Genomic DNA, 27,071 nt, shown 5'->3' on the forward strand with positions numbered 1-27,071 from the left:
CCTGTGCCACACAGGTAAGAAACAGACCCCAACATGGCATCACATCTCTTACCAGTGTTCACATGTACACTGTATTTATTTGTAAACTTAAAGATAGGCTTTAGCAGGAGTCTTCGTTAATTGTTAGTAAACACAAAATTTAAACTGGGCCCCTCCTCCTTGGCTCAGTGCCAGCAGCAGCACACACCTACAGCCTGTGACCATGACTATGTGCTCACTCTAGCTAGCCCAGCAACCACATGTAGCCTCACAATTTCTACATGGGAGAGACTTGAGAGCAATTCACCTGACTTGGCATGTTAGCACAAGCTAATCACAGGTATTTGACACATACCTGGATAGCGGGAAGTCAACTCATGTCCTCCTGAGCTGCTCTCCAAGTGTCCGAATGAAAGCTGAGCGAGGTTCACCCACATCAAGTAAAAGCTTCATCTATTTGGCGTTTCGTTTCACTTTGGTTGTGTTTTTCTTCCTCTGTGCTATGTCTACCATTGTAGCTGCTCAGGTTAGCTTCCTCCACTCCCACTTATCAACACTCAAAGTCACTTGCGCTGTGATTGGCTGAGGTAGTCATATCCACTCTTTCCCCAGAAACATCCTAAAACAAACAAATTATCAACACACAGGCAGAGGAGGGGGTTGAGGCAGACACTGACACACATGTAAAGAGGCCCAGAGAAGATGATTGAGCAGGATTACATCATTCAAGCATAAGCATCACCAGATTTTATTTAACACCCTTCCAATGATGTAAACAATTTCTCCAACTCATAGTGAACATTTATGAATGCAGTCAATATACAAAAAATTAACACTGAACAGCCCTGTGTTCAGAGAAACAGGTTCCCATAATTGACACCTAATTCTTCAGCCTAAATGTGTGTGTGTGTGTGTGTGTGTGTGTGTGTGTGTGTGTGTGTGTGTGTGTGTGTGTGTGTGTGTGTGTGTGTGTGTGTGTGTGTGTGTGTGTGTGTGGATGTGTGGATGTGTGGATGTGTGTGTCTGCATGGATGTTTTCCCATCTAATGGATGAACATAATCTAGTATTACCCATTCATTTTCTATGCCGGTCATTTTTGACCGGGGACACCAAAGGTGTTTCAAAGTTGATTGGACCAGTCAAAATTCAAAGAAAGTGGTTATCAGCAATTTTATATGTTCAAATGCCTGGTGTGGAGGATATCATAAGACCTTGAGGCGATCAGAGGAAAAATCAATTTTTTATGTTTGAATGAAGTTGTAAATCCATCTGATTTGACCCGAACATCATAGAAGGGTTAAGAAGGTTTTGGCATCAAGTGGTATTTTTGGAGGTGCCAGACCTCTCTAAGTGATTGATTATTATGTGTATTAAGGAATAAGTTGCTTTAATGCTCATAGTGTTACTGCTCATGAAAAAAAAAAAAAATCTGATTTGTGAACAAACAACTTAGAGCAAATAAAAGACCTTGTACAAACTGGAATGCTAAATAAGTAATCAGTCACACTCGAGCATTCACATCTGCAATCTTGACACCCATAAATTATACTCCCTATTTCAGACACAAACACAGTCTCAACTTGGCCTGTTGTTCAGTGTCTGCTGCTGCTGCTGTTTGTTGGATGATGTCGACCCTGAGGGCAATGCCTTTACCAGATACCCCCTCTGCCCTATTTTTGCTCTTTCCCTCAATTGTTTCTCCTTTTACTTCTGCTGACAAATAAATGGCCCTCAGCTTTCTCTTTTTTTCTCTTTTCTTTCCATCGTTTATTTATTTATTTTCCTCAATAAGGGTTATTTTAAACTGAAACATTCCGTTCAGAGCATTTGCCTGTATTTCTAGCAGCCTCTCGCTCTTAAACAGTGATTGATGCTGGGGGGGCTGTAACGCACGCCACAGGAGTAGGGTAGTGGTGCTACAGGGGCACAAGCTTTCTTCCGTCACCTCCCTGAGCTGGACGCAAGGGGCAAGACATGGGGCCAAAGGGCGGCCATCCTTTTCCCAAGCCCCTGGTTTGGTCCCTGGAGAGTTGGGAGGTGGGGTTGAGTGTGCATGTGTGTTGGTGTGTGTGTGAGAGAGGGGGAGTCAGGATTTGATGGGATTTGCTGATGTTTGTTGTCAGAGACACACTCCTTTGGAGAGCTGACTTCATTGCTCCCAGCGCTAAAACCGTTGACATAAACATTGGGGAGTGGAAAAAAATGGCCGAGCATTGACCTTTTTTTGTGTGTGTGTCTGCTCCTAAATCCTACACTATGCAGAACATGGGACCGTCTGAATCACCTGGTGTTACAGTCATTCAGCCCTCGTTGGTGGTGTTAGTCTTGCTGGCTACCAGCACATGGTGTTATGAGTCAATGCTAACCTCAAGCGCATCTCAACGACCTCTGACACAGTCTGTACACCCTGCAGCCGTTGCTTTTACTCATTTCTTCTCAACTGTACAATGACTCCTTTGAATATTTTCCCTTTCAATTTCAGAAACCTTTAAGCTTAATTTGTAATTTTCCTCTTGATTCTTGCTTTGTTACTGATCGAGCACTTTTTAGATTTGTACTTAAACCTCAGATTTTGTATATCAGTCATCTTTAACCCACTGACTTGGAGGAATTATGGTGATGGTTTTGTCTGACTATTTAAAGGTGATGAGTAACGTGTATTTGACAGAGATTCATGCTTCATGCATGCGATTCAGTCAGAAACACCAAAATGACCTTTACACCAACATCTATCAGAATGATCATTTTTGTTATACATCAGTTATACTGAAACTGTAGGAGCAGGCACATGCACTCTGTTTAATTTCTCTGTGAGAAATGATTTATAACTACTTCCTTCATGTTATGTTGAAACCTTCATGGTGATACCACACAGCTAACGAAGGGCTGTGGCTATTTTCATGTTTAAAAGATACACTGGGTAGGAATCATGAAACTTCATTGAACCAAATCTAAGCTTCCAATTTGTTAGAGAAATAATGTCACAGTGTTATTTTTCTGCTCCTTTTTTTTTTTTTTTTTTTTTTTTTTTTACCCCTTGTGACATGCTAATAACGCAAAGTATTTTTCTCTTGTGGTGATGTTGTAACTAATTCCTCCTTATTTATTCTTTTTTTTTTAATTTGTTTATATTTCTTCTCAAATCCACATTTTTCCTCTTGAAACTCACCTGGTGCTCATAGGCCAGAATCATTTTGTAGTTTGATTGTGCAAACTTGTTGGGTTTTAATACCTATATTACACCCAAAAAGTAAGGGACATTAGCTGGGCTTGGTTTCTGTCTACTTTGTACTTTGTAGATCTTAAGTAAGCACAATTTCATTTCAGTCAACTCCAGAAAGACATTATTTGTCTGTTTAACCCTCTGATGGACCAAACATGTTGGGAGTGTTTTTTTTTTCTTCTTTTTCTCTCATTTTTCTTCTCAAAATAGATTAAATAATCACATTAGATATTTAAAAAAAAAAAAAAAAAAAAAATATATATATATATATATATATATATATATATATATATATATATATATATATATATATATATATATATATTTTTTTTTTTTTTTTTTTTAGGTGCATTTCCTTGAGGCAACATTCTACCATAATGATCAGCAATAAAAAAGTGTTATTTATTTATGAGAGAAAGAATTTTACACTGCATGCCACAAAAAGTGTAAAAAACCTAAAAAATAAAAAATAAAAAAAAATATATAAGATTTCATGCCTAAGGCAACACTCTACTATTGTAGAACACTGTATCGAAATTATTGTGTCAAGGAGGAAAGCTCCTGTAAGTTTTACTCTGCAGTTCCTCTGCCCTTTATGTGATTCTAGAGGAGGAACTGAAAAACAGACTAAAGTACTCAGCAAGCTGTGAAAATGTTTCAGAAAATGGAATAATTATCAAAACATTTCACATACTATCTTATACCACTTATACTAGTTATACCTGTCCTTATTCTGGTAGTACCTGTCTGCACTTTCACCCTCACTGTCGTCATCCTCATCCTCACAGTCACTCTCTTCTTGCACCGTTGCCTACAGCTCATTGCATTCATCACAACTTAGTTTTACTTCATCATTCAGCCACAGAGTGACGTTACATCCTGTAAATGAAGGAAAATGTGGAAGATATGAGCCTGTGCTCTAAAAGAAGGCCCACCGAGTTCACTGTAACAGTAGAGCAGAGCCTGCAGCGTGTAGTGATAGACTGAACTTTACTAAACAACAACATCAGATTTATCTTTCGGTTATGAACTGTATAAACAGTACATTTTAATAACTGGTTTGTTTTTGAATAGTATGTAGACCCAAAGACACAACACCAAACTGATGTCATGGTACATGTTTCCATCAATTCATCAGCAAATAAAGAAGATTTCAATAACCTAAATCTACCATCAATCTGACAAATATGTTGGTATTTTTATTCAGGTTTTATTGTGGAAAAATGATTGGATTTTACAGCAAAGCCATTACTCACTGAATAAATAGGGTGTTGTTAAAATGGGCCGTTCTGCTGTGAGAAAGAAGGAGTACAGAGCAGATGTGAGGCGGAGATGTTGGATGTTAAAGGCTCATCGCATGTTTGGCCCTGAGCCCAATGTCACACACATTGCTTCCTGACAACAGCCATGCCATGGTGATGTTTACACTAACCCGGCTCGACTCGTTACTATCCAGCACTCACAGCACAGGGCCTGTAAACTCCCATGGTGGAAATTTACTATGTGAGCGTGTGAGTGTACGTGTGTGTGTGTGTGTGTGTGTGTGTGTGTGTGTGTGTGTGTGTGTGTGTGTGTGTGTGTGTGTGTGTGTAAAAAATAGAGTGTTGAATCTTATTTATATCCCGACAGATATCACTCCACTAACATCCTGCATTGGTTCTTGCTCCACATGTTCATTCATTGAATTCACACCAAACACTCGCGTGCATTGTGCTCCTGCATCCTTCCATTCAGCAAAGCAGTTACACACACAGCACACACACATATGCACACACATACACCCTCCACTGCTCCGATGATTTCACTGTACATTTAAACATGCCCTCCCATTTAGTACACACAGACACAGCTGTGATCTGGCACTCAGGGACCACTGGCCTGTTTTATTTGATGTGATTTGACAGCTGGACAGTGAGAAGAGGAGGGGGACATGGAGGAAAGCAAAGGGGAGTGGGCGGGATACAGTTTAAGGAGCGAGGAAGGATAAGGAGAGGGATCAGTCACAGGGCTAGGACTGGTGGGAGGAGAGGAAAGAAGGGGAGAAGTGGAGGAGGATCTAAATGTTGAGCCGTGAGGAGAGGAGGAGGAGGGGGTCTTCGCTGCTGATGAGGGGCACGTCCTCACGGGCGCAGGCCCATTTTTTATTTCTAAAAGTAAACAGGCAGCCTGCGGGGGTCTGGGGGGTTATGGGAAAGGAGGAAACAGTGATGCTAATCAGACTGTTGCACACTTCCCCCTCCAACAATAAAACAAAACAAGAGTGGAAACACGGAAAAGCGACAGACAACTGGGGAGGAATTGGCTACACAACAGCCACGGACCTAGATTTGAACTGCACAATGTGATTATCCCTCTGAAGCAGCTCGTGTTGATCAATAGACAGAGGAAAGAGGCAATATGTTCTGCATGGTCACAGTTTGTGAAGTATTTTTAGAAACCTGAATGATTTGAGTTTCCACATAAAGCTTCTGGGAAGTGGATGCATTGTGTATTGAAATTGGGCATTTAGAGTCACTCTGGAATTTCCATCCCGCAGCTCTAAGTGCTTCTTTGCTGGACTAATCAATATCAAAGGATGATTTCTACTGAATGCGTCTTTGTTTGATGAGAGATTTATTTGAGTATTTTTTAAAAATGAGTGTTTCCTTCACTCAAAGCCAGCGGTGGTTAAAGTTTAACCTCTCCCTTTCCTGTTCATTTTCATAAAGATGCTTTGTTCTAAAGCTTCAGCCAAACACCAGATTTTTAAACTTCCCTTTCCCGGAGTTCTACAAGTTTTACTTCTAGGAAGTGTTGGTGTGGTAAGTTCCTCTTGATAGTGCAGTGACTAATTACAAACTACTTCAGTTAAAGAACATGAAGTTCTGTAACACATGCAATCACTGACGGGTGGTGATGCAACAGCTGCCAGCTCATCAGGAAAGGTGGCGCTTCAATGAGTCCTGAGAGAGACCTCCTATTGTTCTAATGTTTATATCATGAGCTTAGCAATATCCACAGACTGTTAACTACAATGACTGTACACTGGAATGGGAATTGTGAACACCTCTTACTGTGGCCCGTAAAGTGTGAACAGAGCCATGTTTGGTTATTTCTTTCTTCTTCTTTATACTTTTTTATTGTTGTCATGTTTTAACATTCAGTACGAATCTTTTAAATTCAATGTGAGGATGACAGTATTTTATGTTTTTTGTAAGAGATATGATGTCTGAAAAATGTGTGTCCCTCAACTACGAGACAATAAATAGATAAATGAATAAGCAAATAAAACAATAAATTAATTAATAAATAAATAAATAATTCAATAAATAAATAAACCAGCAACAACAGCTAAAAAAATAATCAAACAAACAAAAAAAAATGATGCAAGATTCAAAGATACATACGGAAGAGGAATATGGCCATTGTAACAAAAAAAAAAAAAAAAAAAAAAAAAAAGTCATTTTTTTCTGAGAAACTTTCATCTCACAATTCTGACTTTTTTTCCTGAAAAAAAAATGATGAAAAAAAAAAAAGAGTTTTTATTTTTTCATTGGCCCTAATTCCTAATCCAGTGGCCCTGATCCTCTCCGTACATAGATTACAACTATTTAAGATACCCAGAAGTAAAATTTAGGCAGCATAGATCTGTGTTATAAAAATTCATCAAGTTCTTCCCTATCTCTACAGTACTTCACATCTTCAAGATGGACAAGAAAATTAATTATATGAACTGAAATAATATAAAACTAAAGGGAAAGAGAAGACGAGTCAAATGAGAAAGAGAAACAAAAAAAAAAAAAAATCAAAAAGGGATACCTAACAAAAAAAACTCTTAGATTTGTATGGTGCTCCCTTAAATGACTGTCAGTTAAGTTATTTCTAATGGAAAGGAAATCACTAAATATGAAGACCCCCCCCCCCCCCCCCCCCCCCAGTGGGCTGCACATTAAAGTGTTCTCACATACTTTTACTGATGCAGCCTGTAAATATCCTGAAACTCCAGATTGATGTATTTTCCCTTCAGCGCGGAGTAAAGCTTTATCTGAGAACATGGTGCTAACAGCGAGGAGGGAGGGCACGATGAGAGGAGGGAGGTCTGGGAAGCAAAGAGACTCAGAGGGGGGTGGGGATAATTGAATTATCTGCACAATGGAGTGATGGGGGGCACGTGGTGCCGCTAATGGAGGAAGAGATGTCCTTTTTAGCGAAGCTAATTGTTGAGAAAGAGCTGAGCCTTTGTTCAGGGAGGCCCTGCTACTTTCCCGGTGCACTTACATGCTCACAAGTGTGTAGGGTGTGCACACACACACACACACACACACACACACACACATACACAAATGCATGCACTCACTGACACTGCTGACACACATACGGGCATGCACACACTGAGATACGCTGAGGTTCATGGAGGAGACTTTGGAATGTGAGGAACAAGAGAGAGAGATGTACACTTACAGAGAGCATGACACACATACACACACACACGCGCACACAAAGCAGTACTCCTGTCCTAGCTAACCCTCTGATCTCAGCTGGTGTGCATCCAGCCTGTGGCACCATCAGACAGCATCCAGCACAGATAGAGCTGAGACTGAGCTGCCAGACAGAGACCACAAGGACCCCACTGTTTTACTGTTTTACTGTCTGCTCCCTCTCTTTCTGTGTGTGTGTGTGTGTGTGTGTGTGTGTGTGTGTGTGTGTGTGTGTGTGTGTGTGTGTGACCATCACCCATCTGTGTGTGTGCTTGCGTGTCTGTAAATGACTGTCTGATTGATTACTTGCTAAAGGCTGTCTGTTCACACGACATACCAAGCTCATTAGGCCCTTTCCATTATCTGAAACGTTCCATACTTTGATTTTGTCACATTGAAGTCCTTGTTTCAGATTTTATCTTTCAAACATCACATTTTTCGAAACTCTTTTGTGAAAAGCTGCAAGGGAAGCTAAATGAAAGAGAAAATATCTCCCAACAGCTGTACGGGTTTGCTCTAAATTGTATAACCTTTCAGTTAACTCCGTGAAAAGTAGCAGGTGCAACGGTTACATCTCAGGATTATAGACACGCACAAAACACAGATGTGCCAGTGAGAGACTAACAGCGAGCAGGGGAGAGAAAGGGGAAAGCTGCATTAGCTGAGGGCTCTACACTGAAAGGGGAATAAGTGAAGCTCGCTAACTGTCAAAACCATAGTAACAACATGTGCCAGGTGAAGAAGAGATCGAGATCCAAAATTTGTTTGATGTGAAACATGTGTCCTGAAGTTCACTGACTGCTCCTTTCATGCAACATTTATCAGTAGTTGGGTTTTTATGCAGTTTTATATTTCATTAGGATATAAAATCAGTCTGATGGAAGATCGCAGGTCAACTGTTCACATGTGATGTGACCTTTTCCAGTCTAATGTTCACACGTGCCATGACATTTAATCAGAACAGCTGTTTTACAGACATGTGGCACGTGCAGATCTGTGAAAATATCACACAATTATTAATGATGGAGGTCTTTAATCTATTTAGTACAGTAGTTGCCATTGTTTTTACAATTTTTGCTTTCTGATGTTTGCTGTTCTGCCCATTTCCCTCCAAAGACCAGACAGCTGTGGCTGAAGATCTGCAGCAAAGACCAGTGTCACCATCTCCTTAGGAAGGAAAGTCACTAGTGGCTGTCCTAGTCACGAGAAGTCACTAAGGACGCGGTCACACTGGCCAACCGTGCCGTGCCTAAGCACGCTTCAGTCCCAAAGCACGTTTAGAAAGGCCAGTGTGACCGCAACTGTGCCGTGCTCAGACACGATTCACCTCCGTGCTTTGGCACGCTTTGAAGAGTTGGGCTTCAGCACGGTTTACTTCATGTGATCCATTACGTATGATCACCGCGAGTGCATCCCTCGACAATAATTTAAACGAAGCAGGGGTGTTAGAGGGCTGTGTCGGGTGAAAACGACTTACCATGAGTCTAAAAGTCTCTAAAGTTGTAGCAGTGCTCCCTGTGTCTCATTGTGCTGACTCTGATGAGATCGCGCTTCATGTAAACATACACTTCACGATGACGTAGGCGGGCCATGCGCGGGTGGTAGTCTGGTTCATACAGGGGTAGTGTGACCGCTGGCCATTCTCTCCGGATGGGGAACAGCGCTGCGAAGGAGAGAGGAATAACACGGGAGAAATAGAAAATGTGTAAAAACAGCATATGTTTAAAACTTTAAGTGTCAAATTATCAATACTCCTCCTCTATCCGGGCTTGGGACCAGCAAAAGTGACCTAAAAGAGACATGCACATGTGCAATTTATGTGCATGAAGTCGCCTGCTCTGGCTGCAGCTGGGAGAGACTGCTGTGAGTGAGGAGGACTTCTCCACCTGTGAGTGTCTTGGATAGTGGGAGGGGCTGCTCGTAGAGGGGAGTAAGATTAATACATGCTGTCATTTTAGAGTCTCCAAACTCCAGAAAAGTCACTTAATCCTTTTACAAGTTGCTTTTCTGAACAAGACAAACAAAAAAAAGGTCACTAGAGGGGTCTGAAAAGTCACTAAGTTTGCAGTGCCAGTGTCTGTCATTTTCTGCTACCCATCAAAAAATTGCCTAGTGGTTCTGCGCATGTTCTCTACATCATTGGTGTCACGCTCATAATTTTTGGCTCTGTGTGAGTACTGGGAGCATTATTTGATGTGGTGCAATTAAATTATCAAAATATGATCCTTCTACAATTTTGGTAAAAGATACAAGAAAACGCAAGTTTTTAATTTTTTTATTTTATTTCAATTTATTTATTTATTTTTTTTTTTAACATGGTTACAGTAGCGGGATTAGATAGACTCAAAAAGAAAAAAAAGAAAAAAAAAAAAAACTCGCAAAATTTGACAAAGCAGTAAAATTTGACGGAACACCGGCAAACACTGGTGAAACCAAATAAAATACCACCTGTTTATTCTGAATGAGGTGTTTATATGGAGCATTTTTACCCAGTTTGGGCTTCTAACCAAATCTTAATCGAAATATTAGGCTCCATGTAATCCCAGCTGTTGCTCTGTTTTGCTCTGATATGACACAGTTTGTTCCACTGCAGTAGTAATGTAATGTGGTGTAGTTTTTTTTAGCTGTATTGTGGTGCAATTTCTTACACCAGTATTTATGCAACATATATATGATGAAAACCCAAATGGAGTGTGCTTAGCGTTTGGATTTTTGAATGTCTTTTTATGGACTTTCATTTTTCACCATGTGTCTTTAAATCATGTCAGTCTTCAGGGTCGTTGTACTGCAGGATGTTCTAGGGTGACAGACATGTCCATTTCTTTGCCAGAGGAGTCAGTAACATCATGTTCCAACATTCAAGAGGAGAACTGTTTTCAGATGTTTCCATGCAACAAGAATACAGAGCAATAATATTTTTTGTCAACTATTTGAATTTTTTATTGCAAACTGTCTCTTTATTCATTTTCAGTTCTGTGTTTAGGTGTGCTTAGAAAAAAAAAACGTATAGGAATTTAAAAAAAGAACTGAAGATAGAATGTTAATGTGTTTTTTTTTTTGGTGCTAAAAATGATGCAGAAACAGAATAAAAGCACAAGGCCACAGTGACGCCAACCCAGATATTAGTCAGCAACACCACTAAAGCCCTAATGCCTACCCTCAGGCACAAAAGGACCCGGGCTGTCCTTTTAAGAACAGATAGGAGGGAGTTCATTAACAGAAAACAAAGAGGTGCAGTCAGAGAGTGAGAGACTGACTGAGACCAAGTGAGAGGTACCGTCTGCCCCCCCCCCTCCATTCTTATCTCCACCCCCCTCATCTACTCTGCCCCTGGTGCGGCCGCTCCTCTCACCACAGATCCCACCAGCACTCTTCCCAGACGAGGCTCCTATCAGGGCCAATGAAACCTGATCCAGGCCTGCTAATGGAGCCTGTGAAGTACCATCAGTTTAAAAATCCATGTGTGATCAATATCCCTGGCTCCCCAGCCTCCATATGCCTTCAGTACATACAGAAGAATCACAGCGACGCACGTTATAGGTATAGGCCTCATGTTTCTGCCTAACAAGGTTGCACATGTGATTGAACATGTAGAAAAACAGGCTTGAATCTCTGTAGGAGACCCATGTGGATTTCTTAGCAGAGCCAATTTTCTCTCTTTTGTGAGAAGCAGTCAGCTCCAAAGGAACTTGTGTGAGAATTATTCTTATAATCTGTTATTACTTTTACTGTTGCCATGGGAGGTGTTCTGTAATAGAGTTGGTTTGTTCATAGTGAAGGCTCTCAGGCTAAAGAATGCTGATCAATGTCTCGTCTTTGTTCTATTTCAGCAGGAGAACAAATTCTTGAGTTAATTCTCGCTCTCTATAGTACGTTACCTTAAACAGACACAAACATCAAAGAATGACAGCAGGTATTTTTTGTTGTTTACTCTGAATTTTCATTGTTGAGTGATGGCAAGAAACCCCTGACTGAGCCTGAGTTGATTTACTACCCAAAGGACTGAAATTAATAATGCATGGATACACTTTGATTGTAGAAATCATAATTCTGCACCTAAACATGCTAATACAAACTTTTTTTTTTTTCAAAAAATCTTTTTATTACATTTTTACAGACAGCACAAAATGATGTGGCAAATATCTCAAAGTCTCAGCATAGAGAAAAAGAATAACCCCAGAAGAAAAAGTTGTATAAGACAGTAGAAAAACAAACACCCATACAACCTTCCCATCCTTCACCACCCAGCTTCCTGAGGTAGTTTTCCATTAGCATCATCAGGAGTGATGATGTTGTCTCCTAAGCTTTGTTTCCATCAAGTGGTTCAGTTTCGTTCATCTCGGTATGGCACACATTTTGTTGCGTTTCCACTGACCAATCCCGGAACACAGCCCTCAAAAAACGACTTTTTGGTACTCTTCTGTTGGGGTGCTAGAGTTAACCGATCCTGCCCCAGAAGGTGGAGCGAGAAACACTGCAGTCTGTTGATTGGTGAAAAGAATCGTCACTTACTGATTGACAGCAGCGGTATTTCGCCTTGTGGCACACAGTCTTCTCTAAAACAAAGCTTGATTGCGCTTTGTAACAAAGAAACACATGCCAATCACAAAGAATTGCTGGATGTCTTCTATCATTGCTCTTTGTTGACTGTGTCGTGTTTCTCTTCTTCATTAGATTTATTAGCGGGGTACACTGTGTCGTGCTGCTTTGGCGTTACGCCATTATGTAACTGACGCGGCTATCAGGATCTGGCTTATACGCTGCTTACCAAGACGGGACATGGTTGACTGTGGAAACGCAAACAGAATCGGTCTTAACTAGGGGTGTGACGGTTCACAAAAATCACGGTTCGGTATGTACCTTGATTTTAGAGTCACGGTTCGGTACATTTTTGGTACAGTATGGAACAACAAAACCATTTGCTTGTTTAGCATGTTTATTAAACCAAAACTTGCCATTATGCAGCAAGGGGGGAGGCTCTTCAAGCCCCGGTTGGTCATTAGCAGCAGCCATGATGCACAATTCAGACACAAGCTCCTGTGGCTACGGAAGCTCTTTGATATTCATCTTCTGATTGGCTCACCGTGAGACGTCAAGTCCACATGATATGCACATGATCGCAAAGCACGAATCACAGACCACTTTCCTTATGAATATTAAAACACCTTCCCTGCTCAGCCAATCATAGATGAGTACTCACGTGAATATTAAAGAGCCATGTGCAGCGGCTAACGTAAACTTACTGTACTCGTTCGAATACAGCACTGTACCGAACTGAACGGTCTTATGGAGCGGTACAGCACTGATACATGTACCGTTACACCCCTAGTCTTAACTGATCCAACCCTTACTACACCGTACCAACTGTACAGATCTAAACTGGACTGCTTGGTAGAAACGGCGCTTAATAAGGCCAATAGGGGGGCCCCAAGTTAGCTTCAAGGGGCAACATCCAGTTAGTAAAAATGAAGCCTATGCTAGTGCTAAAAGTTGCTGTTCATGGGGGATCTGCTTGAGTCTGGCTGCAGAAAGACTGGAAGTCACGTACACGTCAAAACAAAAGATGGAAGTTTATGGCATTAAAAACATATTTACAGCCTGGTTCAAAAAACAGCTTGGGTCTAAAATGCTGATTTCACTATCAGCACACACTGTACAGTTGGGTATTTTTTTTTCTAAATTGGCAGTTTGGAGGATATTATGATTATTTAATTGTCCAATCAGAGACACAGCTCAGCTCATGTGACGTCATGGAGACTACGTCCATGTTTTAAACAGCCTGTGGTCAGTTTATTAGCAGAGACCTGAAGCTAGTTTGTACAGCAGCTCAAAGTTAGAGACAAATATCAAAAATGTTACAACTATCCCTGGTCTCCCCTACATCTAAATGCCTGATACAGCTGTGTAAAGGGAAAAAAAGACAGGGTTGTTTTTATTGATCGGCACAAGGTGAACAGGAAATACTCTGAGGTGTTTATGAGGGTGAGTTACAAGTTATGAGGAAGACCGGACCTCCAGAAAATAGAGCACTGACAGCCAGACTCTCCTTAAAGCTCACAGTCCACTCACATAAAGCACAGCTGAACCAGCTTTTTCTAAATCACAAACAGCCGAAAATGTTCCTGTTTAGACTTGTAATGTGTCAAATATGGATCCACTTCGTACTCTATGATGCTGTTTTTGGCTTTTGGTGGTATACAGTTTCTTTAGAGACTTCCTGATGCACTTTTGTGTCATTGTTTGTCATAAATAGTAACACGGTGGGGAAGATGAATGACCTGTTTGGTGTTGTATTGGTCTAGTTATGTGGTTTACATTATTACAGTTCTTTCTCAGGCTACTCAGCAGCCTTCACATGTCTGGAGTGTTTCTCATCTTCATCCCTGTAAAACGCCAGCAATTTGCGGGAACATGTGGACTCCCAGATACGTCTGATGACGCGCGGGGGTCTTGGTGCAAGTAGTTTCTCACAGACCCACGAGGGAGGTAGTGTTAGTGGTGTGTACTTGCGTGAGTGTTTGTGTATGTGTGTGTGTTGGGTGTGTGGGGGCATTGTAATTGAATTGTGAATCAACTGGCAAGTCAGCCCCAAACACCGCCCCCTTCAGCTGTCGTCGCACTCCGGCTCTGTGAATGCAACGCCCATAGGCAGAGAATGAGGGGAAGGAGTGAGTGTGTGAGGGAGTAAGAAAGAACGAGGAAAAGAGGGAGTGTGTGTACATGTACCGGAGAAGAAGAGAGGGAAACAGAGTGACAAGTTAGGTGTGAGAGGGACCGAATTGGTTTTCGGTGTGTGAGAAAGGGCAGAAAAAAAAGAAGCAGCCAGTGTAGAGGACCGGTGCGCCAGAGGAGGAGATTTTCGCTTATTTGGTATTTTTGGAGCTGTTAGAATAAAAGAGGGACGCGGCGTTATTAAGTCACACTGATCCAATGATCATGACGGCAGCTGTCGATATGAAACCGACGTTAACAATCATTAAGGCTGAAAAAATGGACGGTGAGTAATACAACTCTTCTGACAGCTAACACGCGGCTTACATTACTCCTCACTGTTACCTTGTAACGCAACCAGCTGGTGGCAGATTACGTTGATGATAACCTCAACTGAGTTTCTCGTAATGAGATGCGTTGAGAGGGACACAGCGTCTCAAACGTGTTAGGACGATGTTGGTTGCTCAATATTGGACAACACGCAACACTTAAGAAAAATGCAGTCACGCCGGAGGCTTTATGTTTCCAGTGTTTTCACAGGGTTTCGTTCTCCATTAATGACTCACACACTTACATTATGATAACAGTGTAGTACAACTAATGTGGATGGTGAATGTACAGTAGTAATCCTAATATAAGCTGGATTTTTGTCACAAAAGTGGGTTTAATGATGTTAAAATAGTTGTCAGAGTAACGGATTGACTGAAAACAGCTAATGTTTTGACATTTTTATTGTTTCATTGTTCACAATTTTACCTAATTTAACCATAATTTGGTGTGTTTTACGGCAAATTTACTGTTTTCCCACATTTTCCTCCTCTCTAAAGGCTCATGTCACACAGGTTGTGGATGTGTTGCTTAAATTTGCAAGTCCTTGCAGTTCAGTTGTGATAGCTGACATAACCAGCATCTATCCCTCACTGCTTTGATTCACTTTCTTCTTCACTCTTTCTCATCCAAGCACCCATCCCTGACCCTGTATCCAGTATCAGGGCACCTCCTGCCCAGGCAGCATGGGAGACAGGCCACAGTGCCTAATCACTCCCCTCCATACCGACCCTACAGCCTCCTCTACCTCCCTCCCTTTCTTCTTCTTCTTGTCTTCTCTCTAATGCAGTGGTTGAATCTGATTTTCCAGAGGGTAGGAGAGGCAGACTGAGGTGATGAATCTGCATTGCTGAGGCTTGCCTCTCTGACCCTGCTGCCTGGAACACTTGGCTTGCACCAGGGATAGTCCAGGGCATGCAGAGGGAAGCCCACAACTGTGAGCTGAGCTGTGATTGTGTTGAGCTGTAAACCTTTGTTTGGTTTCACTTCTCATTTTCACACACAGAGATCTTACTTATGGGGGGCACGTTTGGATGATTTGCATCCAGCAGCTTTACATGAACTAATCCCCTGTGCTTTTGAAGCTCAGGTGGCACTAAGCCTGTTGGTGAAGTAGCAAGCAGCATTGATGCATCATGGAAATTTGATACCAATTGCTAGTGTTGACCCACTACTGTGACTCACCACAGTAACCACCTTCTCCCGCTGTCAGTACCTGCAGAGCATAGATTCACAGAAACCCATCGCACAAACTCGGATACAAAGCGCTGACAGCTGCAGTTAAGTTGCCAAAGCGTAGTGCTATCTTGCAAAACCATTTCGCAATGCTTGCTCCTGCTTACACTCACTTGTGTGCTCTTGGGTCAAACTGAGGCTGCCATGGAGCAGTTCACAACAGCACAAAAACACATCTTTTCTTTATGTATGTAACAGAGAAAATGCAATGCTCTGTGCACTGCTCCATGGTTTAATTGCCTTGCAAACATTCAGTGATGTTCCTCAAAAGTGACAACAGGGATCATCTGTATTGCAGGCATGTAACTTGCTGAAGGAGATACAAACATGTATCTGTTTGCATTGCAGAAAAAAGCATCTGTGCACTATATTCTTTCTCTATCTACCTTCAAACACCCGCATGCACATACTGTACACACAAGCCCGACTAACAGGCTGAAGAGGCTTCCATCCCACCTTTTACTATATTGTTTGTTTTCCTTTGCGACAGAAGTGCAGCCACTATCAGCTTACCCAGGGCTCGTCTTCCCTCTCTTTAGTGGAGGTAATTCCTTTCAAAGCGCTCACACACTTCCAGGGTCAGAGGTATACCCAAACAAGGCATCTCATGTTCCATTACTTTTATTTCACTGTAACTCAGATCAAGGGGGCTTATTATTAAAAACGTCATGTACCTGTAACACAACTGTGTCAGTTCTGCAGATATTAAAAGGCAAGAGAGAGTAAAATGAAAGAGGAGGGATGGTGAAATCACAGACAAGGAGGTGTGAGTAACTTAAGTTTCTATTTATCTTCCAAGTCTTGACTTACAGTGGGAATGTTTTGCAAAAGTTGAAGAAAGCTGTCAATCATTAACATGATATGAGACTGTCTGTTTTAGACTTGAGTGAGTCGTCCCTTCTTCTTTTTTTTCACCTTGTTTCTGTCTTCGTCAGGCCAGAGGGTCAGGGTTCAGTGACTGACAGGAATGTTTTTTTTTGAGCATGCCCTGCTGGGTGGCATGCATGGAGGCATGGAAGGAGCATGAGTGGGAGGCTGACTTTTATCTGATCGAAACGCTGCTGTTTGTTGTAACTGGCAGGCCTGATGCTTCTGCTGAGAGCCCTTATAAGGCCTCTCGTTCCACGCCCGTCACATACAGAATGCACACAAGCACCCACAGGCTGCTGCTGCCGCCGCACAAATAACTCTCAGAAAGGTTTCACTGACTTTCTTTTCCAAGGTGCCTCCCATGTTGGGACGGTGTGGGGAGTTTTAGCTTGTGTTAGAACAGAGGGTGTTACATAAGCCTCAGGTTTTTTGCTTCGGTGTGTTTGTGTCAGCAGTCCTTCAGTAGCGCACTGTAATATATGCCAATGTTTGAGTGTGCGTGGCTGCCTGGCAGCTGTGCAAACACTGTTTGGGTGATCCAGGCTTCTCTTGATGTGGTCTGTCAATGAATCGGGCCAAACGGAGCACAGAGGCCCATTTTTTCATCGGTGTCAAACTAAAAGGTGGCGTGGTGATCCCAGATCAAACTCCGATTAGCCAGTCCACTTTTAAAGGGGACATATCTTGAGTGTTTCTACTTTTCACTATGCCAGACTAGGATGCCTGTAAAGCATTTCTGCAAGTCATTTAGTTCCTTCATTGCCCCACAATAGCGTTCCCAATATCCTCAGTTTAGGCCATTCTGAAGATCTTGTTGAGACGCTCCGTTTGGAGAATGACCTCCAGTACCCTCGCAACGTCACAGCCCTTTGTGCTCTGATTGGTCAGTTTTATCAGAGGGAGGGGGTAGAGTCAGGGGGCAGTTTTTGCAGCATGGCAGTATTTACAAAATTACCATATTGAATGGAGCAGACTGAGCGAGTTTGCTGTTTGCCAAAACTTCACCGTAAGGCATTGATGGCACTAATAAAATGGCAGAGTGTAGGATACGTCCTTTTGTATTGGACCCCGTGTCAGACCCGGACGGTTCTGCGGCTCAGGAGGAAGAAAATCCACCTTGACACGGATCATCTCAGGACGCTTCAGTGTGGTGAGCCAGACTGGTACTGTAACATGTATAGTTTGTACGTTTGTACTCGGCTCTTGGTGGGTGTATCCCTCGGTGGTGGTTGTGTGACTAACTGACATCACAGAGGAGGAGCTGCTTTATAAGATTACTCCAATAAAAAGAAAGGATCCTTGTGTCGTCACGAAGGTCAAAATCTCGCAGCCATCTGGCAATGACCTATTTTCAGAGGCATCAAATCTCATTCTAGGATATCAGAAAAAATACAATATCTAATTTTTTGAAAATTCAGGGGGTGAAAGGTCTTGTTTTCAAATTGATTATATTATATGTAAGTATTAAATCAGGGATCGGCATGATATGTCCCCTTTGAGCGCATCACCCCTCTGTTAAAAAGTATTGACCAGGACGTTTTGTGCCTAGAGGGCAACAGATACTGGCTTCCGCAATGCTCCTCCTTGTCCTGGTCATTCTTGACAATAGACTGGGCGTACACCAGTAAGTGGCTGTGTGTGAGTTTCCACAGTGACCTTGTCCTCGTTCTCTCTGTGAGCGTCTCATTGATGTCAGCATGTTACATCAATTAGAGTTACTTCCCTCATTCAGAGCGTGTTTCATTCATTCCTCGTCATTCATTCGTCCTGTCATCTGCTGCGTTGGTCATATAAACATAAAACCGTAATACAGCGTGGGTCTTATCTCAACGCTTCCCTGGTGACTACATGCCTTAATCTGTGCTTATAAAGCTTAGTCATAAAGTAAGGCGTGTTTGCACCAGATACAGCAGTCTGTTGAATAGTAAGCATATGGCGGGTAAAGGATACAAAGGGTTGTAAATGGAAGGAATGAGCTGTCAGGTTGTGGTCATAATTATGATACTGTAAAATCCTTATATGCCAATAAATGATTAGTAACATCCACTCAGAGGGATTGGAGTGCCTCTCACTGCAGTCAGTCATCTCATATTACCAGCACTTAAAAGCTAACAACAAAAACAATGGAAAACTTGTTCCTGGTGTTTGGCAAATGAAGCGTCAACAAACGTTTTTGTGAGACAAAATGCTTTTCAGTCACCCACCCACTCACTCTATTCCCTCTCCAGCGTTCTTCCCCCTCCTTTCCCTTTCTTCCACTGTTTTCAGTGTCTTTCTGTTGGCCACATGGGTTTCTCTCACAACCCCTTGATGTGGTGTATGGTGAGTTCCTGGTGAGTGCACTCCGTCCCATCCCCAGTCATTCCCTGTTTGTAATCCCTGAGTCATGGCGGTAGACGCCTGCTGCACCACACGCCACTGGCTGTCAGACTGTGCGTCTGCCTGGCTTACATACAGGTTTCAGGAAACACATGTCTCCCCTTTTTTCTGTACAATACCAGCCTGCCTGGGAACCTTTACTGGCCCGAAGCTGTCCCGAAATGGCTCTACAACCACCCACGCATATCACCACCTTCCTGAGTGCTGAAAAACTTTTTGTGTCCACTTGCGCAGTTGCTTTTTCTGTTTTATCGCTCCACATTTGGGAGCTGTGTTTCCCATAAAGGAATGGAAAGCGGACTAGTTTAGAAACAGGCCTGCTTTAGGTATCAGTCCACTGTGCTCTAAGCCAACATGTCTGTCTCAAGACAAATCAGTCAGCTTGTCTCAACAAGGCCGCGTTGCTCATTTTTTCAGTGTCTGTCCCAGAATTTCTTCCCTTGTTTTCTCTTCTGTTGCTGTTTATGCACACCATATATGTTGGAGCCAACATGCATTGTGTGCAGGGTTCAAAGTTTGATGAAAAAATGGGGCAAAGCTATGAATTTGACATGCGTCAGATCTACAGGATCAGACCTCTATGAATGATTGACTAAGTGGGACGAAGGAAGAAGTGTTTATGTAGAATAGAGTAAAATAGAATTGAATGTACTTTATTAATCCACAAAGGGAAATTCAGAGTCACTAGAGATGGGTACCTTTCACATTTGAAATGATACGGTACCAATACCCGGTACCCGGCAATCGGTACAGGTACTCAACGGTACCAATATTAGGTACCTTTTGTGTTCATGCGGTAAAAAAGTATCAATTTATTCATGAATAAGATATAAATATATTTTCAATTTAACATATTTATTCTACAATATATTACATTGCAATGCTGTGTTCATACCCAGCGTGGAAAATCCCCAACTCTTCCACTCCCTCACATTCACAAGGACGCATTTAGGTACCTAAACATGGTACCTTTTGATTTTATGTGAATCAGTACCCGGTACTTTTGACAGAATTCGGTCAGTACCTATGAAAATACCTGATTCGGTACCCATTCTTAGGAGTCACAGCAGCAATACAGGAAAGTATTTAGTGCAAAACATTGAAGAATATATAAACATATTAAAATTATAAGTGTCAAATAGAAAAAAATGTCCATCAGAGACGACAGATTGACCCTTGAAATCCCTTCTATGTGTTGTTCCTGTCTGGAATTAGCTCTGTTAGCCATGTCTGCAAATAGCATGATGCTACTCTTCCCTCTGGTATTCCCTTTAATACTGGGTTAGCACATTGTTAGCACATCTTATTGGAGATAGATCTGACATTCTCCATAACCATGGATGGAAGGGCTGGTCGATGTCATCTCTTCTTAGCTCACACCACAGCACCAGCACATCATCCACACCTTATTCTCCTCAGCTTGCAGAGAACACCAGTCCCGGCACTAGTTAGCATCAACATGCTAGGGGCTTCTAACAGCACAAATCTCATGCGTAAACAACACATAGGCTCTGACATAGTGTCAGACAAATGAGACATAAAAAGAAATGATAGGCTCAAAATACTAAGAGAACCAAGAAGATCTGAGGGGTTGGTGGTTGGCTCTGGTCTCAATGTACGATTTTCTGGATTAGCAAGGAGTTTTGTCACAGTGACTGTCAAATGTGAGGCATGCAGCCATGGAAGTGGTGGAAAAGGAGAACTTTGTGTGTTCTGGCTGCTTTCAAGTTCAGCTGAAGTCCTGTGTATGTCTATCTGGCTTCTCCTGTACATTTCTCAAGATATAGTTATGTATCTGTGATGAATTAGCTCTGCTGTTTTTACACGGATAATAGTTTAAACTTCACTTTGATAGTGTGGTGTTGTTTTGGTTAAAAAGAGCCATTTGGTTGTTCATTAGAGTCAAGGTTTGGTGCTTTAAAATAAATGTTTGTTTTATGTAAGATAGCAGTGACAAGTTTTGAGTCACTGGGAAGGAATTTTACAAGACATGGTCATTGCTTTCATCACAACCAGTCACAATGTCAAAAAAAGTGGCACGATCTCTTCAGAAGTCCAGTCATTCTCTGGTGAAATGAGTCACACCCTAGCTGAATGTGTGTGTGTGTGTGTGTGTGTGTGTGTGTGTGTGTGTGTGTGTGTGTTTGTGTGTGTTCATTGGAATGAGAGAGGGAAGATAACAGAAGTGAAGGTAAGCATTTACACAAATGACATGATCTATGAATATTTAAAATCAGTTCTATCTCTTGTTGCAAAACCCTGAGCTGTAACTTTCCAGTTATCAAACTTTGCTGCACATCTCTTCATCAGCCGAGTCAGCCAAAACTGAGGAGTTTCAAATCATCAAGGGAAAAGAAAGAAAAAAAAAACACAGATTTGTTTGAAATAAGATAAAGTGAGAGAAACTTGTCCAGATGTTTGATGTCTCATGCTTGCATTAGCTGTACAGCCTCCACTGAGCTTAAAATAGAAGGAAAATTCATCATCTTGAGCTTGTTTCGGCACTTAGACCACAAGTCATTTTTGGTCACATTAGAGGAAAACAAGAAAGCTGTGAGAAGCACATTAGTGATTGTAAAACAGAGGTGGAATGTGAGGCATGCAACATGAAAACACTGTGGTCTGGAGGGAATTTATTTATCAAGTATCCATCTGTCGCCCATAGCTTGCCTTCAAACCAGCAACAAGCTTGATATACGTGTGATGTATAATTAGTCCCAGCCAGTGCAACATTCATATATCCATGTATTGTATAGAAGAGAGGTCGACAGCAAACAATCTCAGAAATGTTTGTGAGTGCATGGCTGTGCAATGTCCCACATCATTTACTCTAATATCAGGAACCCGGTTGTGGAATGTATCAGTTTGGACAAAAATTGGGGACAGGCTCTGTGTTTTGTGGAAAAAATGCAACACAGAGAGTAAACTGTTTGTCAGATATGTCGTGTGTTTGGTTTAACACCTAAACAGTTCCCCCAGAGCATCCCCTGTCTGTTTACAGCACGGGGCCTGGGAAGGCAGCTAGCTTGGGTACGGCTAGGCTAACACCACCTGCAGTCTCTGGTACCAGACTGAACTGTCACTTCCCATTTCTTTCCAATGTGTTCATCACTTCAAGATACAATTAGCCTGTCAAATAAAGATAGACTGATAGATGTTTCACATATAAGCAGATCTCAGACCTTTGAGTCTTGTATTATTTTTCAGATCGAATCATTTTTTGAGAGCTTACCGGATTGAGCACTTTCCATTAGGGATGGGTACCGAATTAGGTACTTTCATAGGTACCAACCAAATTATGTCAAAAGTACCGAGCACTGATTCACGTAAAATCAAAAGGTACCACGTTTAGGTACCTAAATGCCTCCTTGTGACTGTGAGGGAGTGGAAGAGAAAGTGATTTTTCAATACGGGACATGAACGCAGCATTGCAGGCTTATATAGTGAAGAATAAATATGTTAAATTGTAAAAAATGTTTAGTTTATTATTAAACAAATTGGTATTTTCACCACATAAACACAAAAAAAGTACTGAAAATTGGTACTGATGAGTACCGGTACCAATTGCCAGGTACCGGGCATCGGTACCGTATCGTTTAAAATGAGAAAGGTACCCATCCCTATTTTCCATAACTAATGCTATGCACCCCCTCTGAGTCGTGGGGAACTAAAACGTTGTGGAATGAGCTGGTGTGAGAAACAAATGACTGTTTCTTTTTTCAATACCTCAGTCGTGCCCCAACACCCAGCCTTTACACACTCCACAGAAAGTGTTTTGTCTCTTCCTCCCTCATTCTTCTGGACCAAACTTCTATCAATCTCTCTGCAGAAAGTATGCAAAGCATCTGCTGGTGATAGCGTGCATCAACTCAAACTCATAAGTGATGTCGTACTGAGCACAGAGACATTGGAACAAACAGAGGACTTAATGCACTTTCACATCATAGGATAATATGATTTCAGGGATGGAGAGAATGGAGGAAAGAAAGACAGCAAGGCAGCAAAGGGGTATTAGTCCCACTTACAGTCTGCTTCAGTAGCCGGTGTGTCTGTGGTGGTGATGATCTGGACAACTCTTGTTTCATGTGCAAAGACAGATGTCAGCAGCAGTGGCCTCGTCTGCATGGCTGCTTTACACCACCACAGGCTTGTGTTTGGAGAGGGCAGCCAGCAGCCAGTGGTGAAGCCCTAAGAATAAAACCTGTGTTTCAGCACTGTCACTTGTGATCCTGGGATACTCCTGGTTGAGTATTGTATTTCTTTTGGTTAACACCCCTCCTTTGCTGAGACAGGCTCAGTCGAGCTTCTTCACTTTGGCTCAGAGAAAGCCTACACGTCTATTCCTGCTTCTCCACATTAAGACAGAGATCCAAATAGTGGGCGGCTGGTTGGACAAGCAGCCCTCACAAAACCAGACTGCACCCCATCCTCCTCCTCTTTCTGCGCTGCAGTCCTCAGCCACCACTTTATCACTCTGTGTCGCTGAATGGAGCCCCTTCATGACTGCACGGTTTATGACCCCAGCGTTCTCAGACCAGGGGTCCAGATACAGATCTCCATCAAAGGCCCTCTCAGATACCACTGTCACCTCTGGTCTGCTGTGGGCAGACTGGTCTGCCTTAAAGAGCTGATTATAAGTGCTTGGCTGGTAGCGGAGGCTTTCTCTCTTTTTCCCTACGCCTTGTTCCTGCTGATATTTACCTGTATGCATGTTGGGATATTCTGGAAAGCTGGTGGTTCTAAGATGTTTGACCCTAACCTGAACCCACAACTCACCTCACTTCCCTCAGGAAGTGGCAACTTAGCCACAGGAAATTGGCTGTTTTGCTGATTTAAAAAAAAAAAAAAAAAAAAGCCCCACAGCCCCCATACAGTCAGTGACAGCAGGGGTCAGAGAGTGTTGTGTGTGTGTGTACATATGTATATATATATATATATATATGTATATATATATATATGTATATATATATATATATATATATATATATATATATATATATATATATATATATATATATATATATATATATATATAGTAGCTGAAACGATTCCTCGAATAATTCGAGGTACTCGATTACAAAAAAATACTTGAGTAATTTTCTCTGCCTCGAGGAATCGTTTAATTTTAAAAAATATCAAAGAGTGGCATTTCTAATAGAGCTGAGGACATATAAAGACAGTTTCCAGACCCCTCAAGCTACCTCTTTTAAAAAATAGCAACTAGCAACAAATCTAGCTTCTTTTATGGGGTTTGGAGACTAATGGGTAATTCCACGAAGCGGGTGCCATTTGGGTCCGCAACATTTAATGAGATGTACAAGGCACAAAAAAATGTGTCAAAGTGTGTTTACAAAACATGCTGTATCAGAAAATTCTATTTCTTAACGAGAAAAATTTCATTTGAAAAATAACCGCTCTTTAACTGAACAAAAAATGTAATGTATCCGATTACTCGATTAATCGATGGGATTTTCAGTAGAATACTCGAATACTAAAATATTCGATAGCTGCAGCCCTAATATATATATATATATATATATATATATATATATATATATATATATATATATATATATATATATATATATATATATATATATGTTTGGATCTATAAGTATTTCACTTTTTTAAAACTCATTTTTATACCACTAGGTTGATGCTATCATGTTACATAGGCACCTCTTTTATCCTCACACCAACACACACTTACTCTTTGGATAAACGCTATGGGGCTATTTATAGTTCAATCACATGATAGAAAGCATATTGTCCCTCATTTGTTGGGTCTGGTTGCCTGCTCTGCCTGTATCATTGCATCATGCCGAGTGGAGGCGGCAGTCCAGGCTTTATGAATGAACTGAGTCTCCGCCAGAGGCTGGGAGATGGCACTGATCCCACTGTGATGTCACTCCAGAGACGAGGGGGAAGAGAGGGAGCTTTATGAGACCTCCCATTCACTCTCCTGCCTCTCCTTTCCTCTCTGTCTCTGCCCTCTCCTCTCCTCCCCCATTCTCCACCGGTTCTCTTGTCCAGTTATGGGCTCATATTACAGGCTGGTGACTCATCCTCTCACCCCTCACCCACGCGAGATGCTCTCCTCGCTGTCTTCCCCAGCCCAGCTCAAGCTAGCCCTACCCTGCCCTGCCTAGCCCCTCAGACTTTGGACTTGATCACAAAAATACCAATTTCACTCCCACGCTCCATTGCACAGCTTAAAAAAGCTGCTAATGTTCTTTAGGTGTGTGTATTTTTAAATGTGTGTCAGTTTGACCACCTAAGGTTCCAACCAAAACCTTTTTTTTTTTTTTTGAGGTTGGCACACTCATCACTCTGGTCTTTACTTGTAACAGGCTAAAAAGGAGTTGTTAATCAATACATTTAACTGTATGTCAGATCTCACCTCACTCGGGTTTCTGAGAACAGACAACACATTATGACTATGCTATCATCAGAAAAAGAAAGGTTTCATTTCACACTCTCTCTGTCTCCAGATGCTCTTTTTACTCTGGTCCTTGTTAGCGAATGTGAATGCCATAATGTTGCTTGTGATTTACACCCTCTCCCACATTTCGTGAGCTAAGTGGCTGGGACTCATTTTGCGGACGGACCCACATCGTCTAATGTGGAAAGTGATGACTTGTGGATGCTTTAACTCTCAGTACATACTGACCATTCTCTATCTAATGGGACTCGCAGGCATTGAAATCCTATCAGGACTTCATCATTTACTAGAGATTGTCTAGATCCAAGCTCGCCTCTCTCACTAATGGATGCACACTGTACATTAGCTCTGCCGCAGATAACTTTTATATGGATCATTCACTACAGAGACTGATCTCTTATCATTGCACTTTTAGCTCTTGTGTTTTTCCTTCCTTCAGCCGTGTTGTGTCATGTGTATGAACAAGGGTCTGCAACCTTTACTATCAAAAGAGCCATTTTGCTCCCTCTTCCACCAAAGAAAACAAGTCTGGAGCTGCAAAAATAGCTTTAACGCAGCTTGTAAAGTTTTATACATTTTATTGTTTGTCTGTTTTTATCTGTTATAGCAGAAGAAAACTCCAAGCAGAAGTGTAGTGTGCATGTGTAGGCCTACTTTGACCTGATTTTAATATTTAACCTATCTGAGTCCTTTCCATATTTGTGTAAAATGATAAAATAAAACCAAGCATACTTTAATACAGAAAAACATATAGCTGAAGTTTAGCAACTTATTAAAAAGTAAACAGAAAATTAGGATTATTTGTGACTAAAATGCACTTCAGCGTGCTGTGTGATCTTCTCTGTCAGGGCTGTGAGACGTGACTTTGATCTCAATCTTCCATTGCGGTTTCGAAATTCATTTCGTTCGTTTCTTTTCACTTTGGTACTGTTCAGCAAATACTTTGTGTTGAGTATATGTCTTTCAAGGTTACATGTTTTTGGTTGTTTGCTCATTTCTCGCATTTCTCTCATTATACCCAATTTTTACCAGACAAGTTATTACTATTTTTTTCAATTTGATGATAAAAAGGTATCACCTTAAACTCCAAGATAACTGAAACAATAACAAAATATTACAAATTAAATTAAGAAATTGATTGTATTTATCTTATTTTTTTTTTTCTTTTTTTCTTTTCTTTTCTTTCTTTCTTTTTTTTTTGGTCAAGGCCAGAAGGAGCCACTGTAAGGAAGCTAAAGAGCTGCTTGTGTCTCCAGAGCTGCAGGTTACAGATAGGGATGCACTGATATGATCCTGGTTTCCGGTATCGGCCCCAATATGGCCCCTTAAAGCTGGATCGGGTATCGGTGGGAAAGGATTGGTCCAAACTTGACACTAGGGCTTAACTATGATTTAGTCTACAGGGTATAAAATTTACAATTGAATGAAACCAAAATGCTGTTAAAC

General features: G+C 41.5%; 1 protein-coding gene across 2 annotated transcripts in view; it reads left to right on the forward strand.

Annotated features, from left to right (window-relative positions):
- Positions 1 to 14,271: 14,271 nt before the first annotated feature.
- Positions 14,272 to 27,071, forward strand: part of ets1 (v-ets avian erythroblastosis virus E26 oncogene homolog 1) — a 32,071-nt gene continuing 19,271 nt past the window's right edge. Inside the window, exon 1 of one of the 2 annotated variants that reach the window (XM_074679971.1) lies at positions 14,272 to 14,657. In XM_074679971.1, the coding sequence (XP_074536072.1) occupies positions 14,591 to 14,657 (67 nt within the window). In that variant the 5' untranslated portion in view covers positions 14,272 to 14,590. The remainder of the gene's footprint in view (positions 14,658 to 27,071) is intronic. The other variant, XM_074679970.1, reaches the window with a different exon arrangement.

The sequence above is a fragment of the Halichoeres trimaculatus genome, unplaced genomic scaffold (genome assembly GCF_033239565.1).
Source record: "Halichoeres trimaculatus isolate MK-OKI-2021-1 unplaced genomic scaffold, fHalTri1.1 fHalTri1_scaffold_9, whole genome shotgun sequence".
NCBI classification, from domain to species: Eukaryota; Metazoa; Chordata; class Actinopteri; order Labriformes; family Labridae; genus Halichoeres; species Halichoeres trimaculatus.